The 18,025-nt window shown below is 49.8% G+C and overlaps 10 protein-coding genes across 10 annotated transcripts; 5 read left to right on the forward strand and 5 right to left on the reverse strand.

Moving 5' to 3' along the window:
- Window positions 1-709: 709 nt before the first annotated feature.
- Window positions 710-2,017, forward strand: MIND_00838200 (uncharacterized protein; the record flags this gene model as incomplete). Its single annotated transcript, XM_037365048.1, has 7 exons — window positions 710-931; window positions 978-1,111; window positions 1,157-1,265; window positions 1,315-1,479; window positions 1,533-1,657; window positions 1,711-1,843; window positions 1,895-2,017. 7 exons carry the CDS (start codon window positions 710-712, stop codon window positions 2,015-2,017), a joined length of 1,011 nt encoding a protein of 336 aa, XP_037218290.1.
- A 651-nt stretch (window positions 2,018-2,668) lies between these two features.
- MIND_00838300 (uncharacterized protein) lies at window positions 2,669-3,990 on the forward strand (the record flags this gene model as incomplete). The annotated part of the gene is made up of 7 exons (XM_037365049.1): window positions 2,669-2,797; window positions 2,849-2,982; window positions 3,039-3,150; window positions 3,198-3,356; window positions 3,408-3,535; window positions 3,589-3,727; window positions 3,775-3,990. The coding sequence occupies 7 exons, from the start codon at window positions 2,669-2,671 to the stop codon at window positions 3,988-3,990; spliced, it is 1,017 nt and encodes a 338-aa protein (XP_037218291.1).
- Window positions 3,991-4,862: 872 nt separating this feature from the next.
- Window positions 4,863-6,149, forward strand: MIND_00838400 (uncharacterized protein; the record flags this gene model as incomplete). Its single annotated transcript, XM_037365050.1, has 8 exons — window positions 4,863-4,991; window positions 5,036-5,169; window positions 5,221-5,332; window positions 5,382-5,549; window positions 5,596-5,720; window positions 5,771-5,909; window positions 5,957-6,077; window positions 6,122-6,149. 8 exons carry the CDS (start codon window positions 4,863-4,865, stop codon window positions 6,142-6,144), a joined length of 951 nt encoding a protein of 316 aa, XP_037218292.1. The 3' UTR covers window positions 6,145-6,149.
- A 314-nt stretch (window positions 6,150-6,463) lies between these two features.
- Window positions 6,464-7,498, reverse strand: MIND_00838500 (uncharacterized protein; the record flags this gene model as incomplete). The annotated part of the gene is made up of 1 exon (XM_037365051.1): window positions 6,464-7,498. One exon carries the CDS (start codon window positions 7,496-7,498, stop codon window positions 6,464-6,466), a length of 1,035 nt encoding a protein of 344 aa, XP_037218293.1.
- A 148-nt stretch (window positions 7,499-7,646) lies between these two features.
- Window positions 7,647-8,223, reverse strand: MIND_00838600 (BetaGal-dom2 domain-containing protein; the record flags this gene model as incomplete). Its single annotated transcript, XM_037365052.1, has 4 exons — window positions 8,078-8,223; window positions 7,960-8,029; window positions 7,772-7,909; window positions 7,647-7,718 (listed from the first exon to the last, which is right to left on the reverse strand). Exons 1-4 carry the CDS (start codon window positions 8,143-8,145, stop codon window positions 7,647-7,649), a joined length of 348 nt encoding a protein of 115 aa, XP_037218294.1. The 5' UTR covers window positions 8,146-8,223.
- A 120-nt stretch (window positions 8,224-8,343) lies between these two features.
- On the reverse strand, window positions 8,344-9,503 carry MIND_00838700 (Glycoside hydrolase family 61 protein; the record flags this gene model as incomplete). The annotated part of the gene is made up of 9 exons (XM_037365053.1): window positions 8,344-8,366; window positions 8,416-8,554; window positions 8,603-8,643; window positions 8,693-8,811; window positions 8,861-8,894; window positions 8,950-8,987; window positions 9,035-9,228; window positions 9,281-9,346; window positions 9,402-9,503. The coding sequence occupies 9 exons, from the start codon at window positions 9,501-9,503 to the stop codon at window positions 8,344-8,346; spliced, it is 756 nt and encodes a 251-aa protein (XP_037218295.1).
- A 352-nt stretch (window positions 9,504-9,855) lies between these two features.
- On the reverse strand, window positions 9,856-11,405 carry MIND_00838800 (Dihydrolipoamide acetyltransferase component of pyruvate dehydrogenase complex; the record flags this gene model as incomplete). Its single annotated transcript, XM_037365054.1, has 2 exons — window positions 9,856-10,629; window positions 10,677-11,405. 2 exons carry the CDS (start codon window positions 11,403-11,405, stop codon window positions 9,856-9,858), a joined length of 1,503 nt encoding a protein of 500 aa, XP_037218296.1.
- Window positions 11,406-11,540: 135 nt separating this feature from the next.
- Window positions 11,541-12,817, forward strand: MIND_00838900 (uncharacterized protein; the record flags this gene model as incomplete). The annotated part of the gene is made up of 6 exons (XM_037365055.1): window positions 11,541-11,615; window positions 11,670-11,807; window positions 11,863-11,916; window positions 11,967-12,080; window positions 12,132-12,593; window positions 12,641-12,817. The coding sequence occupies 6 exons, from the start codon at window positions 11,541-11,543 to the stop codon at window positions 12,815-12,817; spliced, it is 1,020 nt and encodes a 339-aa protein (XP_037218297.1).
- Window positions 12,818-12,999: 182 nt separating this feature from the next.
- Window positions 13,000-17,189, reverse strand: MIND_00839000 (Sec1-domain-containing protein; the record flags this gene model as incomplete). Its single annotated transcript, XM_037365056.1, has 18 exons — window positions 13,000-13,114; window positions 13,168-13,361; window positions 13,408-13,485; window positions 13,538-13,858; window positions 13,906-14,192; window positions 14,244-14,402; window positions 14,457-14,499; window positions 14,553-14,611; window positions 14,828-15,219; window positions 15,265-15,395; window positions 15,443-15,550; window positions 15,600-15,758; window positions 15,809-16,129; window positions 16,180-16,383; window positions 16,433-16,660; window positions 16,708-16,787; window positions 16,854-17,049; window positions 17,100-17,189. 18 exons carry the CDS (start codon window positions 17,187-17,189, stop codon window positions 13,000-13,002), a joined length of 3,165 nt encoding a protein of 1,054 aa, XP_037218298.1.
- A 116-nt stretch (window positions 17,190-17,305) lies between these two features.
- Window positions 17,306-17,952, forward strand: MIND_00839100 (uncharacterized protein; the record flags this gene model as incomplete). Its single annotated transcript, XM_037365057.1, has 3 exons — window positions 17,306-17,702; window positions 17,749-17,832; window positions 17,879-17,952. The coding sequence occupies exons 1-3, from the start codon at window positions 17,483-17,485 to the stop codon at window positions 17,950-17,952; spliced, it is 378 nt and encodes a 125-aa protein (XP_037218299.1). The 5' UTR covers window positions 17,306-17,482.
- Window positions 17,953-18,025: the final 73 nt, after the last annotated feature.

The following is an 18,025-nucleotide window of genomic DNA, read 5'->3' on the forward strand; positions in this document are numbered from 1 at the left end:
GACAGCTGTGACTGATCACGTGACTGGTCCGTGCGCAGATAGCCCTGTACTTAAGTAGTTGGCCATGGGGCTGTTCCCCCGGCTTTGGTATCAACTAGGCACCTGGACCCTCATCCCCTGACAATTTTTCCAAAAATGTTATCAAGGATGAAGTGCAAGCATAGAAGAACTATGATATCATCGAATCCATCAGATAACTTCTGTTTTAACCTAATCCAGACTAAGCCAAGACAACAGATCATCAAAATTGATCTCACTGATTCCTTCCCAATTGGGACAACAGACTGAAAAAGTATAATTAGAATTATTTTCATATGAACTCCTGATATATAAGGCTATGTACAAGTGTATATCTCATAGTTTTCTAGGAGTTTTTCAAGATACTGTCATTCACCATCAGAATCATAAGGATGACAAAAGTCCGGTGACAAATCAGTGGCAGTGAAGAGATTCCCCGAGGAAACTACGGAGGTTTGGGGGTTTTTGGTTCGGGTCGAGTTTGGTGTTGTTTGGCTGCAGACCCATCAACACATCATGATGTGGCGAATATAGACCGGGGAGGGACCTTGCAAAGCAAGGTGATTCCTTGCACCCGACATCGATGGCGCCCATCTCACTCGTGCGTCGCTCCGAATACCGCTCCGGCGCGCTATGTAGACCATCTATTGTCTTCTTATTCGATGCTGGCCCGGGAGAGTTATTTTGAGCGATGACTCTGGAAGACGGTGGTTCACAGCTATGCGTCTGTGGCGACACAACCGTGACTACAGCCGTACGCAGCAGCTTCCTTCAACCTGCTCCCTCCCCCACAATGGCCCTCTCCCGAGCGCAAGAACTGTGTGTGGCGTGTGCGACAGATGCGACCCTGGGACATGCCCAGCGTGCTGCGATTGCGCTAGTAGAACTGTGTATTGCGGTTGAGAACGCCCAAGTGAGCATGACTTTCCTGCCTTTTTACATCGTCTCAAGCGACATAGTCGCGGCGGAAACGCGCGGTATCAATGGCTACGTTGGCGGTCGAAATCCTTGCACCAATTCTGCAGAAAGCACACGATGGGGACCTTTCAGTTGAGGACCCGGCTCTTAAGCGTCTTCTCAAGGACATCACGACGTTGGTTCTTCCTCTCTTACTCGTAGCGTCTCTCAATTTGAGTAGAACTCTCGGGCGGATGCGAAGCTTTATTGAGCAGCATCCAGGCTTTCTGAAACGCCCTCTGGAGTCCTTCCAGCTGAAGCAGAAACTCAAGAAGAGCTGCAAAGCAGTCGTGCGTAGCGTTGGATCCTCATTCGCCTCGTTATTAAATGAAAAAGCAGTTGAAGCACTCGCAATCTCCTACTCCCGCCAACGCCAAGACCAAAACCGTCCTCGAAGTTGTGGGCCTGAGCGCGCAGGTTGCTGCTGCGGTGTGCGATGCGCCGGTGTTGAATGCCTTCAAGCCGATTGCGAATGTCGTCGCCCTCATCAGCAACAGAGCAATGGTATGTGCTCTTTAATTCATGCCAAAAGTTTCTCAAATTCAATACCTCTCCAGGCGGTCAAAGCAAACCGAGAAGCCGCTACCGCGCTCACACAACACGCAGAGAATGTAACGACCAGTGTGCTGAAACATGCTGTTTTGGCAGGAGGATCAGAGCCTGCGCTTGAAGCGCTTCAAAGGTACATTATTGAAACGTGGTCAACCACTTCCTTGCGTGCTGAAAATCTTGCAGCGCTCTCCAAGACGCCGCAACACTTCTAGACGATCGACGCGGTAAATACACTGCGTGGCTCTCAGCGACCTCCGATTCAGCGCGGTTCGCGAGCGTTAGCGCCAAGTTGGACAAGGCGCTGGCGGTTTACACGGTAATTCCGTGTTCACCTCTTTTTTGTGGCCAACTGAAAGCGAAATTGTAGGCAAGGGAGACAGTGGAGACGAAGGCGGTGCTTTGCAGAACGACAGCCCAAGTGTCCCGGCTCATTTCTGTCGATGATCGGAGGCTAAGTTGTACACAGCTAACTTTATCATTATGTAACTGAATGGATGATGTGGCTCTACACCGGCCCGGCGCCAATCTCAGCGTCCTCGCTGCCTCTAGTTCACTATGTTTGATGATGACTTTTATCCTCTCTTCTCCAGCCTTCTTGTCTTATGGTAAGCAAGACGGTTGAGGATGAAATTCACACAAGTTGCTCTTGATTCACGCTACCGTACCAGAACAACATTATTGCCCGGCTCTATTAGGCCCTGGAAGCAGGGATACTGGGAACATTGTCTGATCAGACTGATGACGCTAGGAAGAGACGCTCTCCGGTAGCGAGACACTACTCCCTGCAGCCGCTTCCTACAACTTGGTCTTCGCCTAGATGATCGGGCACACGACAGGACGAAATCGCATGAGCTAGGCTGAATGGTGCAGCTTATTCGCGAACGAGACACAAAATACAGGAGGGATTATCCGCGCGAAATATCTCTCTTGCCCGACTATACGTATCACAGTGTTTTGGACACACACAGGCGTGTCCACGTGACCGTGCGTTCCTTCGACCTCAGCCTCAACAGCACGAAGTCGTTTCCCAATCACACATTCAATTGCTCCTGGCTTACCAACTCGCCTCATGGGATGTCGTGGATGATCGTCATGAGACCTCCACAGCACAACGGGTTTGCGAACTTGCTTCCAGGTGTCGATGGCCTCCGCCATCCAGACGACCACTCAGGCGCAGTGCCTTTGTCTCGAGCTTGCAGCAGCCCCGGGCGACTTCCGAAATATTGCAGCTGCGATAGGAGAACTGTTTCTGGTAGTCGACAACTTAACAGCTCGTGTTTTCTTTACCTCTAACTATATCCTGTGCTGATCGAGTTTGTAGGTGCATCGCAAAAGTGCTATAGCACTTGTTATGTCCGCGTCCAAGGCTCTCCTGCCCGTTTTGGAAACGGCGAAAGAGGGCGGGCCTGCAGCCGGAAGCGCAGAGCTGCAGGAACCCGTTCAAGATTTGATGCAGTATGCTTTTCCTCGTCACGGTCTTCACCTGTGTTGGGGCTTATACCGGTGACCAGGACTATTCAGCTCATGCGTTGCTTCGTTGAAGATCCTCCAAAATTCATCTTGAAGCGCGCTCGCGACGCAAAGCTCCTGCAGCAGCAAGTCAAGAAGAACTGCAAAAAAATTGTGTGTGCTTCGTTCTTCCAAGACTGGAACGGAATTGACAGATGAAGTTATCCCAACCTTACAGCTCCATTCCCAGCTCTAAAGCCAGCATCCTCGAGGCCGTGAACTTGAGCGCGCAAATTGCTGTTGCTGTCTGCGATGCCCCCATTCTGAACATGTTCAAGCCTGTTGCAAATGTTGTCGGGCTGGTCAATGGCAAAGTGATGGTATGTCTTTATATCCCAACCTTTGATAACCCTAGAATCCGAACTTTTTAGGCAATCGAGGCGAACAAAGAAGCTGCTGTTGCACTTGCACGACAGTTGGACGACATCACAAACAATGTCCTGAAACCCGCTGTCGCGAAAGGTGCGAAATCAGACAGTGTTGTTCAATCCCTCGAAACGTAGGTCTTCAAGCTCGAGTTCTCCATCCTCCACTCATAGTGTAATATCTCAGCTCGGTTCAAGAGGCTGCATTGCTCCTCCGCGAGTTTTCGCTGCAGCGTAAATACGATGCCTGGCTTTCGGCGACGTCGGACTCGATCCGCCTCGAAAATGTTAATGCGCGACTCAAGGATGCATTGGCGGTCTACGCGGTTAGTGCTCTTCCATCTTTTTGGATATGGCTTGACAAATGCTGCAGACCAAGGAGATTGTGGAGGCAACAGCTCTTCTCCGCAAGACCACTCAACAAGTCTCTCAGCTTGTTGCTGTTGTGGATCCAAAAACAACACACTGGAACAAGAGCCCTCCTTACCACGTGCAAGCAGCGTTTCTTTTCTTCCTCAATCCAACTACTGCAATCTGTGTCATGATTGTGTTGCGTGTGCCCGCGTACTATATGTATGATTATGTGTGATGCCAAATGTTCAAACCTTGTACCAATACTATTTTGGCCTGCCACTGGGATTCAAGGTTCAGAGCTCCTAAGGTCTTCCGATTGTTGCTCGCGATAGTGCTCATTGTCGAACGCGCACTAAATAGCGCGGATGCCACAAAGACAATTAAATCAGCTGAGTGGACTAATTTTAGGATAGTCGCCGATAGGAAGGCTTTCTTTGTGACTGAATTCACACTTTTTAACGCGAAATTCATCTGTCGTGGTTACTCACGTGATCGTGCAACCTCTTCACCTGAACCTGAACGTCACCCCGAGGAATGGGAACAAAACTGGAGGATTTTTTTAAATTTTAATTAAGGTAATAATGACCCCAAAAAGGGACACCTTTATTTGTTGGGGAAAATGGATTTAAAAAGACCCAATAAGTAGAACAGCAATCTTATCAGAAAAAAAGAATCAACATTGTTATACAAAAAAGCCTCTTATGCCCAGATATCTTCCATTTTTCCCACATATGCACCCTTTTTCTCCTACAATCTGAGAAACATTTTTCTGGTCAGATTTCCTTCCTATCTAGTGGACATTATTTAAACCTTTTTTTCTAATCAATAAAGGTCACCATTTTTTCAACCATTATTACCTTCATTAAAATTTAAAAAAATCCTCCCGTTTTCTTCTCAGTTGTCAGGGTGCGTGCATGTCGTCGTTCGAACATTTCCCAACCACGCATTCAATTGCGCCCGGCTTACCAACCTGCCTCATGGGCTGTCGTGTTTGACCATTAGACGCCGCAGAAGCCACCTCAGTGGTTTGTCTGGTCATAAGACCTCCACAGCTTTCCCGTTGGGACAGCGGCAGAAACAGGCTTGCGACCTTGCTCTCAGTTGTCAATGGTCTCCACTTCCCAGACGACTGCCCGAGCGCAGCAGCTATGTCTCGAGCTTGCAGCAGCCCCAAGCGATGTCCAAGATGTCGCTATCGCCATGGGCGAACTGTTTCTGGTAGTCGAGAACTCGACTGTTAGTCTTTTTATACCTCCTTGAATCCATTACTGAAAGTTTAGATCCATCGCAAAAGCGCTGTCTCCCTTGTTACATCGGCCTCTGCGGTTTTAGTGCCTGTCTTAGAGATAGCGCAAAAGGGAGGGCTTCCGTCTGGAAATGCAGAGCTACAGAATTATTTCCAAGATATGAGGCGGTATGCTGTTTAGCAGTCCTGATCTGCATGATTGCTTATTGCTGAAAACAGGACCGTCCTTCTTATGCGTCGCCTGGTCGAAGATCCTCCGCGATTTATGTTCAGACGCTCTCGTGACTCAAGGCGTCTGGAGCTGCAACTCAGACAGACCTGTAAAGCAATCGTGCGTGTTGGGCATTTTTGGTCGCTCTTTGGTGCTAACCAGTAAGAAGCTGAAGCAAACAACACACAAACCACCTCTTCCGACCGCTAAAGCGAAGACCATTCTCGAAGCTGTCGTATTCGGGGCACAAATCGCTGTTGCGGTTTGCGATGCGCCGATTCTGAGCGTGTTCAAGCCGATTGCGAATGTAGTTGAGCTGTTCAACAATAGAGCAATCGTATGGATCTACAACCTGGCCTTTCCCGTCCTTGAAACATTGTTAGGTGGCGAAAACGAATCAAGAAGCTGCCATCATGCTGGCCCAACATGCCGAGAATGTCAAAGCTAATGTGCTTAAACAAGCTCTTCTGGCGGGGGAAGGTTCAGAGTCGACTAATATCCTCCAAGAGTATGCCGCCTGGACGCATACCAATAAAACTACTGAATTATTTTCTGCAGTTCTCTCCAAGAAGCCACATCGCTAATCCAGGATCTCTCGGCACGAGGCCAGCTCGCTGCATGGTTTTCGGCGGCGTCAGACTCCGTGCGATTTGCTACCGCGAACGCGAAGTTGGCAAAAGCATTGGATGTCTACACAGTACGTATTTTCCTCCTTTCATGCTTGCGAACCCAATCTCGGTACAGGCCAAAGAAGCAGTCGAAACGAAGGCGCTTCTTCGCAAATCGGCCGCTGAGGTTGGGCAACTTGTTGCTACAATAAATCTTGACCAGAAAAAACCGCAGCCCACCACATCAATCACGATTAGTGTATTTTTTTTTGATTCGACGCCGAATTGATCTCGCACACAGCGGTTGCCAATCCGACTCCCTAAATTGACCGAGTTTGCAATCTGCCTCCATTTCACCTTATATAGCAATGTTTCTCTTCTCAATTGTCCCTCTATAGTAATTTTATCGGAAAGCCAAATAAGTACATTCAAGCACTGTTCCACAGCCAATCCTTTGAATTGCCCTTTTATAGTAGTAAGCCATTGACAAATACATCCGACCACTCTTTTATTATAAGTACTCTCGCAGTCCCAGTTCCATAATAACTGGAACTCTAAACTTGATTCTATCTCACTAGATCTCACTGTCCTCCGTCCAGCCTATTTGATCTAGTTGTGATTTTTTGTTTAAGAATGTACCTGTCTATGCATTCGTCTCCTCATCATACGCGTACTCCACCACCCTGTACACTGTGACGATTGTCCCCGTAGCATGCGGCTGCTCCGAATAAAACTTATCCACATCCGCTGGCGCGATTGCATGGGTCTCCTCGTGATCGTCATCATTCAGGCCAGTAATGAGCGTGATATCCAACACCTGCAACGCAGGCGCAGAGAAATAAGTCCACACAGTCGGATGTGTCATGCGAAACGTCAGCGCCAACGCTTTGAGATTGTCTAGTATGAACGGGGCGTCGTCTACGTGGCCGTACACTGGCGGAGCGTCGACGAGGGCGGTGCAAGTGTGCAGATTCGGGGCAGATCGGAGGACCAGGAGGAATTCGGGGAGCTCTAGCCAGATGAGGGGCATGCAAAAGACGGTTAAGTGCGAGAGAGGCAGGTCCCATTCGTAGAATTGCGGAGATAATGTCGCTAGTGGGTGCCAGTCGTCGTGGCTATAACCCAGCTGCAGAATCTGTAATTGAGGCATCTTAGCGAAGAAGCGCGAGCGACGATCCTGCGGGAGAAGCGTTTGTTCGCCATTCTTCTTGAGGTGGAGGGTCATGAGTAAGGTAGTGAGGGATGGGAATGGGAAGGATGTGTGTTTAGCTATCGAGACAAACGTCTCGTCAGGGATGTCGAGCACGAGCGAGGAAAGAGAGTGGGAGTGTTTGCCGAGGAATCTGACAAGATGCCCCACACCGTAGTGTGTCTCTTCCTGGATGATTTGCAAACGAATAGGTTGCCCACGCGCTAGCGCTTTCCATATTGCAAAACGGCGTTCGGCCCAGGCATACTGTGCCCTTGTCGACTTATTTGCGGAGAGGATGAGGGTGTAGTTCGTCCATGGGTGCCGCAGAGAAAACGCCACCGCCCTCAATAAAGCAGATACCTGCGAGAATGCGACGATGTTCGACTTGTGTTGGCCCGCGGGAAGATGGAAAGTGATAGACTCCCCAACATAGAGATAAGTGGCAATTAGGGCGACGAGTTCAGTCGGGAGGGTTGACAAGGACATCGCGTTTGGTGAGAGATACACGCTCGTCGCGGTTTATATCCCTCTCAGGGACAATAGCCGTAGCAACCACAACCACCAGCATGTTGTTGTTAACGTTGTTGGCCAAAGACAAGGACGATAGTGATGCCATCACTCGCAACTTCAACAATTACATGAACTGCCCAGCTACCAGCTCTACCCTCTCCTCCGCCAAGAACCGCGCATCGTCTGGTCGAAGGAACTGTGAACGTCAGCATACGGAATATAAAGCCCACCACCAGCTAGTTCACACACCTCAAGACATTCTGGGGAAGCGATGCACTCGAAAATTTCTGCCAAGGTTGCCGCTTCCCACAGAACCATACCGTCGTGATCCAGGACTGGACGCCCCAGCGCACGCAGCTCGGCATTGACCTTCGGGTCGACATGGAACTACAAACACTTGGTTCAGAAATGTGCGAAAATATAACTCGAAAACGAACCTGCTTGTACTTGACCGAGCCGTCCTGTACAGCTTTAAGATGTTTATTTACGAGCGTTGCATGGTTCGTCCTGCAAGATAGTCTCAAGAAACTCAAACTCTCCTGCAGAAGGTCTTACCACATCTCGTCGAACTCTTCAAATGAAAGGTGCTGGTGGCGCCTGAGGAACGCAAGCAACTGAACCATTGCAGATCTTGATGCGAGTGCAATCCCTCTTATAAGGGCGTTCACTTCCGCTCTAGCGACAAAATGACAAACTTCAACTCGCAAACCAAGTTGGCTGAATATTTTCTTGACAGCTCAGCAAGTTCGGTTCTCCGCCACGCCAGAATCAATCCTCGAACAGTATATATTCACCAAACAAGATTTTTACTCCAAATGCCCCTAGCAAGTGAACACGTCCGGTCCTACAAGAAATCAAAAGAATTCGCAAAGGGGGGGGTGCAAGACACTCACCAGGGATCGTGTAGCTGTCGATCCCCACGAGCGAGTCGAGGACCATATCGGACGGTGCATATGCTCCTGGGATGCTGACGGTCGAGGGGCTAGCATTAGTCCCGTCGGAACCGCTGATGTGGATTTGAGCGCAGCTCATCTGCAAACAGTTAAGTTTAGAGGCGGAAGTGTGAAATCCGCCACGAACGAAGAACTGGGCACCAGGATAGGATGTAGCATATTCCAGGCCTGCAAAAGATTATCTGTATGCGGCTCGATAACTCATTAACCAGCTTACCGATGTATTCGACACGCAGGAGGTAGTCTCCGTTGGGAAGACAACTCGGTACGGGGAAGGTGACATTGCCTTTGTTGACGTAGAGTGCGTCAGATGCCCACTGGCCGGTCTCAGAGTTGCTGTGGTGTGTTGAGTATTTCAGACGGAAAGCAAAACCTTCACGCTTACAGTCCGCTTTGCCAGATTTTAAACCATTTTAGACCTATGTTCAGACCCGTTGGAACTACATTTCAAAGGAGGCTTGCGTTCTGGCTCACCTGAAACATTGGTTTGGGTTGCGGATGGGACCGACGCGCTTTCCCATGTTCAACATGAAGTTTTTTTGTTTAAACAAAGACGTACAGCCAAGCAACCACAGGCCCTTTATTCGTGGGGTCGAGCGGCTCCGAAGGGTCCGGGCCGAGATACCCGGCAGCCGTTTTGTGGAACTGTGCAGTCACTTGCGACCCGGCGGGCACGCTGATGACCGCCTGCGACACGGGCTGAATGAAGTTCTTGTTGCACGTGAGGTCGGCCGAGTTGACGTTGGTGACTGCCTGGCCGCGCTTTTATTAGGAGGGGAACGGGGGAATGGAGAGTGGGCGTTACCGTGTTGGCGGTGGGGACCCGGACGCCGACAGCGTGTCCTTGGTCGACACCGTTCACCGAGACTGCCTGGGAATAGTTTGGTTAGCCCCAGAATATTAATGGAAGTTGCACTGAAGCTTACAGAGAAAACCGACCCTGAGGCAGAGACGAGGGGAAGAGCAGCAGCAATTAGCGCAAAGAGGGCCTTCATGGTTGACAATTGTCTGCCCACAAAACGACCCATATTTTATAGGAAAACAGCACATGACGGGTCAACTTCGACATTGCGATAGGCAGCTCTCCTGGAGATTCAGCGGACGAGTTAAAAATGGCCTCGAGTAAACCCGAGAGGGCCACGTCGCAGCAGAATACGTGAAGCGGTCGTCCGTAAAAAGACCGCGTCCACAAAGCTGGGTCGCTGGGTGAATGGTTGTCGCGACCGAGAGCGAGGAGAAGACGGAACAAGTGGCATGAAGGGTTGTCGAGGAAGTGGAATAGAAGAAAGAAGAAGTGCACGTGGTAACAAATATAGTTCGCCGTGGCCAACTCGGAACTGAAAAATAAACTACATTGTTTTCTCTGATCTACAGCGTGTTTTATACACCCGCCGCAATTAAGCGTCCTGGATTCTCAACCCATGCCCTCCATGCCTCCACAAATGCAGCCAACTCAGCTCCTTCCACGACACGATGGTCCGCACTCCATGAAACTGGCAACTTTAATCGTCTGGCACCACCAGCTTGCCAATACTTGTCTGACACATCCCAAATCCACTCCGCTCTACCTATTGCGACAATCGCAACTCCGCCTCCGGGAACAAGAACGGGCATTGCCCCAGTCCCATGACCGGCAGCACCAACATTGCTGACGCTGATGGTGCCCCCGCCGCCGAGATGAGCGGCAGTCAGGCCCGACGGAACTCGTCGACCAAGGGCAGCAAGATGGGTGACATCTGATGCAATGGTATAGATGTTGTGGGTCTCAGTCGCACGAAGGACTGGGGTGTATAACCCGGTTGGGGTGGCGAGGGCAAGAGCAATGTCTGCATGGGGGCGTATCGTCAGAGATGGTTTGGCAGTCGTTGCTGTTATGGTGGCACGAAGGAGTGGCCAGTCCATCATGGTTGTTGCCAGAGTTTTAAGCAGGAATGGGAGATAGGTTAGTCGAGTGTACTGCCCAGTCGGTGGAACAGCGGGCACAGTTTGCAGTCCAACGCCTTCGCCGAGTGCATGTGCCGGATTAAAAGCTGGGGTTGAGTTGCTAGGTGGTCGATGTTGGGCGGGGATGTGTTGGTTTAGTAGAGGAAGTAGAGCGTGGAGGTCAGTAATGTCGAGAGTTGTTGAGTAGCCAAAATGCGGTACTTCGAGACTCTGGAGATGAATGAACAGACAGTGGGCGGATATTTAAAATTATATACCTTCACCATTGCTCTCCACATTGCGGCCCTTGTTCGGCCCAGTTCTACAACTACATCCTTTCCATCGCTTGTAGCGACAGGTGCAGAGGCAGTAGCGGCAGCAGCAGCAATTCCTCCCCCTTGAATGAACATATCAACATCTTGTTTCTCCACTCGGCCGCCTTTGCCGCTTCCTGGAGCAAGTTCCGCCAAATTGACACCTTGTGAACGGGCGTAGTGTCGTACAGACGGCGCTGCAAGCACATCGTTTGTCGAATCAAGCTTTGGGATGAATGAAGGGTCAAGCGGGTGGGGCTGACGCGTTGTGGTTGTTGTTTGTGGCGGCGGCGGTGAAGGAGTCGACTTCTCTGGCTGTGATGCAGGCTGTTCTGGTTTGACCTCATCTTTCCGTCCAGTCTCTTCTGCAGTCTCTTCTTCCTCGACCTCAATCAAGCATAGCCCTTGTCCCACCTTGGCCACCTTGCCCTCCTCGACCAACAATTGCTTGACTATTCCATCGAACGGGCTCGTGATCTCCACACTTGCCTTGTCGCTCTGCACCTCGCACAAGGGGTCAAACGAAGCGATCTTTGCTTCTGGCTCGACAGACCACCGAATAACCTCGCATTCAGTGATACCTTCTCCAATATCTGCAAGCTTGAACGTCCGCAACACTTTCCGCGACGCGTAACGCGCGTGAAGATTGAAAATTGGTTGTGGCCGGAGGCGCAAGCCACGAAGCAACAGCATGGTTTTCCTGTACGGAGAGGTGGTTGGAAAAAAAGGAAAAGGTTTGCGTTCAAGAGCCGGATCTTGGTGTCATCGTCCAAACCCCATACCGTGACGCGGTGTGACGATCACGATCACTCTCGCGTTACGACGGCGATGTACCTCAGCACAGACACCAAGAACTCGCTCTCTGAGATCCTCTCGCTCGTCCAACGAACAGTCAGAAGTGCCGTATGCCACCTACTCATCTTCTTTGTGCCCCATATCTGAGTCTCCGGCCAATAGGAAACGGAGATCGAAGAAGCAGCCCAAAATGAGATTGCACGGATGCGCGACGAGTTGGACCAAGTTAAAAGAGAACGCGACGATGCACTCAAAACCGCCCACAATGCTGAAATTGCAGCATCCCGCCGCGAAGCCGAGGTTCGTCAAACTACATCCTAACCTCATCAATGTCTCTTCACGTCTGTTTCCACAGTTTTCTAAGCTAAAGCTGTCGACGGCAGAGTCGAGCTTGAAGATGGAGGCTTCGGTACGAATATCAACACATGAATCCCATTCCTTATCTTATCCGAAACTTAGATTGACACCCTACGAAGAGAGGTCACGCATTGGCAAGGGCAAGCGAAAAACTGGCAAGAGCATTACAACAGGGTGGAGCAAGAACGGTGCGGACTGGCAACAGAACTGGTCACTGTGCGCAAAAAACATCGTCCTCATTTTTCTTTGCTCATTTCTGAATATCAGCTATCCCGCTCTGCTCTCACGGAATCACCGCCAAAGCGCGAAACACAGACTGTGCCCCCGCTTGCTGGTCCTCCTAGTCCAAGTGACTCTGGCTCCCCTCAAGCTAGTCGAACCAAACCTCAAACTCCAATCCTATCAGCCAAAGCCAAAGGAAAACAAGCGGAGACTGTGTCAAGCCACAAGACATCAGCCAGTCGGCCGTCAAAGCCGGCGACTGGCCAGGCCCCGCGCCAGATTCTGATTCGACGTGTTCAAGCAGTTGTACACGTGAAAGAAGAGGACGATGAAGAGGATATTGACATGAGCTACCAGCAGGTCGAAGAAGAAGAGGAGGACGAGCTGGAGCACGATTCTGTCCGGATTGTAAAGCGTCGTCGAAGTGGGTTGATGGTGGCAGACGAAGAAGATTACCAAAGCGGACACGATGAAGACGACGAAAGTGGAGAGGACGAGTTGATAATGGTGCGTCTGCTTACTCTCCCATTTCTACATACCCCTGACTGGGTCAGAATGCATCGACGATGAGGAATCTGGATGTTTATGGCGGAGTCCCGTTAACTCAAACCTCATCTCGACAAAAGCGACTAAATGGGAATGCTCCGCAATCAACTGAAGCCTCTCCAACTAAACGGCGCCGTGTAATGCCTGACACGGGGCGTTCAAAAGCACCAGTGAAGCGCAAATAGTGCTGCGACGGTGCTACGGTCTCAATAACTTATCTTATTTGCTGTCAGTCTATCTTACATCTCAACTACACGTCATTCTGATGCCCTACAGTGTACTTGTACTTGTATTTTCTTTTGGAACACAACTTGACTGCTCAGATAGATAATATTTTTGGCACACGCTCTCATACATACCCTCCTACCTACATCAGCTTCCCATTTGACGAGCCACCCTTTTTGAGCGCTCGTCCTGTGGCAAAAAGAATGCTGTCTACAAGTGAAGCGACAGTCAAAACTCCTCCGATAATAGCACACGTCCTGAGCATTATTGGGTCAGCCCATGCGGATACCAGAACGACAGAGGAACATACGATGTGACAAAGTGGGCAAAGGATTGCCGTGTCTCTGAGTGAACGACGAGTATGGGGGAAATTTCGAAGTTGAAGAACGCTCCGGGGACACCACTGACGCCATGTTGAATGTGCACGCCCTGAGGAGTGTCGCCCTGACCACCATCTCGAAGGTCTCGTTCAAACTGGGTCGAGCTGTATTGGTGAGTGTTGACCTGAACAAGAATTAGTCTCATTCCTGCTGACTGCTCAAGGGCCTACGATTTTGCCCTCCAAAGTGCGGAACTGAGTCGAGACAACTTTGAGGAAGTACTGGAACATGTATTGCGATTTGGACGTCTATTGGGAGAATTAAGATTAAATCTGCAAACAGAAAACCAAGTGGACTAACGCGAGCCATTGCTCCGTCCAGCGGATTGTTAGCAATCCCCATTCGATCTCTCATTTGATGGCCGGCTTTGGCTTTGTAGATATCGTATTCGTCGTCGCCTTCAAATGAGAGATGATGAATCGTATGTGAAAAGTCATGGCGGTTGCCGTCGTCGCGAAGGTACGGCACCAGCTCGTAGATGTTGCGCGAGTTGGTTTGGAACGAACGTCCAGGAGAGAGGTGGATGTTGCCGATGACTTTGTTAACCCTGACACGACCAGCGATGTTGCAGCCTTCGTTTGATTGCTCCTTTAACTTGTCTGACCAGCCTTCTTGCAAACACTGCCAATAGATTACTTTGAGAAAAAGAGAAAAAAATGTAAACCCACCTGCTCAATAGCATCGGGGTTCGAGAAACTCCAGCCGCGATTGACATAGGACTGTCGGACGTCCTCACAAGTCTGGCAACAGCCACCCTCAGGCTCCAAACCACCGTAGCATGAGCCACAATAGCCAGGTTCTCTAGCCGCGTTGTGGGCATCGAGTTCGTTACCCAGTTCCGAAGATATAGCGTTTGGGACACGTTGACCGTCAGACTGCAGACGCTGCTTCTGGATGTTGTGTGAAATGTCGCGCTGGGTCTCGCCGCTGATGTCCATGACATCTAAGCTGAGGACTATAACAAGGCTCAGGTAAACTTGAAGGGTCGGGGGTGCCGACAACCTACGGTAACATGGCACCCTCGGGAAGGTGACGTTCATCTTCACAGTGAGTTTCTCGCCTCTGCTCTTGTCGACGACAATGGAGGTATCGATAGTAACCCGTCGGTAGTCGAAGAACTCCATAGTGGTGAATGCCAATATGATGGCGGCAGAGAGTATCGTTACTGGTAATCGTCATGAGCCATTGCGAAGAAGAAAAAACGGCCCAGACGACTCACAAAAGGCACCCGTGCGGGTCTTAACTTTCACATCTTCCGTAGTCTGAAGTCGTGAGCATGAGCGGCTTCGGACCAAAAGACGACCGGAGCACTAACTTTTCCAAAGGCATCTACGCCTTTGAGACCAGCCAGAAATCCTTTTGCCATTGGTCGACCTGGCGGAGTGCAAGCCGCGAGTGAGAAGAGGGGGGAGGAGAGACCGCGTCGAGAGGGGGAAAGCGAAAGCAGAAAACAAGTTACAGCGAAGCTGGCACGCGCCAAACGCAGATCACATACGTGTCCTCTCTCACCTGCCAGACATTCTCCATTTTTGGCACCAAACGAAATAATTTATACGAAAATCTACCGCGGTATGCTAGCTAAGGTGTTACCCACTTTACCAATTAGATTTTTCACGCCGTCTCGTATCCCTTCCGTCTGTACCCCAACGATCGGGTCTCCCGCTGTCCTGTACACTCCTGTTGTTGACCCTCCTAGACTGACATTCACACCTCCAAGATTCAAGTTCAACGTTGGAGCGGTTGTTGCTGACTCTGGTGGCGGATCGTATACCGCTGGCGAGAACTGGGTCGCTGCAGATCTGACCATTTCAAGATAGGAAGAAGAATTATGGACGCAAGTTCCGCCGAGTAACAATCGAGTCCCACTCCCACTGGGAATGCCACCGTTAGAAGCGGAGACAGGGTCTTGGTTGAATAAAGCCACAGCTCGAGCTTCCTCGTAGGTTGTTCCCCCAATCATGAAAATGATCACATCCTGTGGTCTAAGTATGATCAGCACTAAACAATTGCACATTGCACTCCCAAACCTTTGTAGCGACGCATTAGGACCAGGAGATTCTAGGAAAGGATAACTGGTGTCCTTTAATCTGCCCTTGAACAAGTTTTCGAGAGTCTGTGATAAATGTGGTCGATGTTGTGTATAAACATTCTCCACACCCTGTTTTTTTTTTCGTGATTGAGAATGTCAGGTAGCGTAAGTTGTACCTTGAGCCCCTTCAAAGCCGATCGGCCCTTCGCAAATAGTGATTCGGTCGAGAACAAATCATCTTGTCGTTGGTCTGCGCCGGCGATGTTAAGGAAAACGTAAACCAACTGCAAACGTATAAGATGTGCTGCCTTACCCAAAAGCAAATCAACTTACTCTCGCATCCTCTCGAGAGATGCCATTCGATAGCAAAAGGTTAATGAGCGAAGCAATGTTGTTCGTCTGTGTCTTCTGATACCGCAATGCATACAATATCACAAGTCGCAGTTTACCCCACGGTGGAATGCTTGGATTCGAAATTGAAGCTTGAACGGTCTGCAAGGTGGTTGAGCGAGGGCCATGATATTGAAAACAGCAACACCAACTCTCAATTCCGCTCCGGCACTCGTTGCCAAACCTTGCTCGACCTCACCTACTTCCAGCAACTTGTCTCGATCCACCAAGCGACTAAGTTCACCGACTAGAGCAACGTGCTTGCTCACATTACCGCCGAGCTTACGAAACTCAGGGTATTCTTCCACAAAACGCTTCATGTCAGAAATAGAGTTGATTGAAGATGGCGCCTGAGCAAGAGAGCGCGATTGATACGTTTGCACATAGTCTTTCAACGAGGTCCCGAGATCGCCGAAGGTGTCGAGAAAGTGTGACTGGAAGAAGGGGTCCGTAGACGGCGTTAGGGTAATTTCCTGCTCAAGTTCGTCGCATAAATGGGATAAATGTGCGTGCAAGAACGTGCCTTCAGTTCAGGCCTGATATCAGGGACCATGCTAAGATCCACTCGGCCATTTTGGATGCCCAACAGCTCGTGAACCATAGCTTGATATGTCCATTGCGAAAGCAGCGGCGTTACTGGATCGTTCCTTCGGTCTAGAATGAGCAACAGTGGCGGCACTTGCGTTAATCGGAAGTCGAAAAGAGTCGATTCGGCTTGTATTCGATGCTAGATGTGGCGTAAGGAAATTATCAGGGTGTAAAAGTGGGTCACGGACGTGAATTTCGACCGCAAGTTTCTTGGCCATTCCACTCATCCTTTCGTAACGGATGATAGGTTTCTTCTTCAAACTTAATAACACAGCAGATATACCCTGAACTGAACGCTCGAGTGCCGAGTGGTCCCAAGAGTTGAATGTGGACCCATACAGCGGTTTAGTTGCTGTCGGCGCGTGGTTCAGAGAAAATAGTGCAGGGAGGAGAGGGGAGTAATCTGCAAAATATTCCTAACAATATTCAGTAATGGAATAGAAACGATGAAACTGCGCCACACTTGAACTTCCCGAACAACTTCGTATTCGTCAACTTCTGCCAAACGCTCGATGACGGTTTTAGTGAGGATGTTGCTAAAGTCTGTTGAGTAGTTGAGTTGGTTGGTGGGTCGATGCGACACGGAAGGGTATAGATTCACCCACTGACAGAGGTAATATTCCCCATACTTGGGCTCGCGTAGCTCGGCCTGCAGGGACTCGAGACTTTCATCGTTGCTCTGAAGAAAACAGACACATTTCATGTGCGGCATGCGGTCGCGTTTCTTATTGTCGATTCGGTCGGTGAGGTATACTTGATGCGACAAAAGCGTGGATTGTGTTGAAGCAAGTGACACAATCGGGGTCTAGTTATTGAATAAACAAATGTCATAGGTAGGTAGTGAAACCCACGAACAGTGTGCGAGTCGAGAAGGAGGACTTTCATAGCGTTTGGCGTCGATACTAGCTTGGAGACGTAAGTCTCCACGGCCTTGACAACATCCATCGTGGTTTTTCTAAGTCCCCAAACGTCGGACCCAAAGCCGAATAGGTGCACTAAGTTGTGTCGTCACCGTGAGGGAAAGCGGGAGAGCATGAACACGAGAGGATAACTCTGTCACAAACCACCACCAAGTTTCGACTCTGCACACCCCTTTGCTCTCAGCTGCAGAATACGCACACCTCAAATCCCTTCTATGGTTGAGAATCGAATATATTTTCTTCGTGGTTCAGCGTCAACGTTCACCAACACACTCTCTGCATCAACATGTGGCTCAATCAAACTTTCTATTCGCCGTGATGAGCGATGACCCTAGTGCTCTTGACCAGCTCATAGGACTCAAAGTTTTGCTCCAGGAACAAGTCATTTCTTGTACAGAGAGAGCCCATCATGAGCAAGAGCGTCAAATCACCCAACACAAGGGTAGAGAAGACCGAATGGTTCTTGAAGCAGATATTAGACAAGTACTCGAACGAATCGGTGTCATGCGAGACCAGCGCCAAGAGGAGCAGAAGACAAGTAAGCGTATTGTATTCATCAATATGCTCATGACTTCATATTCCAGCCAATGTCGACACACAGACCATCCTAGACTTGCTGAGAACATCACATGCAGAACACATGGAACGAATACGAGGAAGATTCCAGGGTGAGCTCTCATGAGCAGCCCCCATTTTCTTAACTTGGTCCTGTAGAACTTTCTTCGCAACGGGACGAACAACATGAAGCTCTACTTCGTGAGATCCACAAGTCCAAAGCGCGTCGATAAAATAATCAATATATACGAATTATAAGCCGTTACAAATAGTAGGACTACATGTGTGTGTACGGATATGGAACAA

The sequence above is a fragment of the Mycena indigotica genome, assembly GCF_014461135.1.
Source record: "Mycena indigotica strain 171206Taipei chromosome Unknown Mind.scaff0007, whole genome shotgun sequence".
NCBI classification, from domain to species: Eukaryota; Fungi; Basidiomycota; class Agaricomycetes; order Agaricales; family Mycenaceae; genus Mycena; species Mycena indigotica.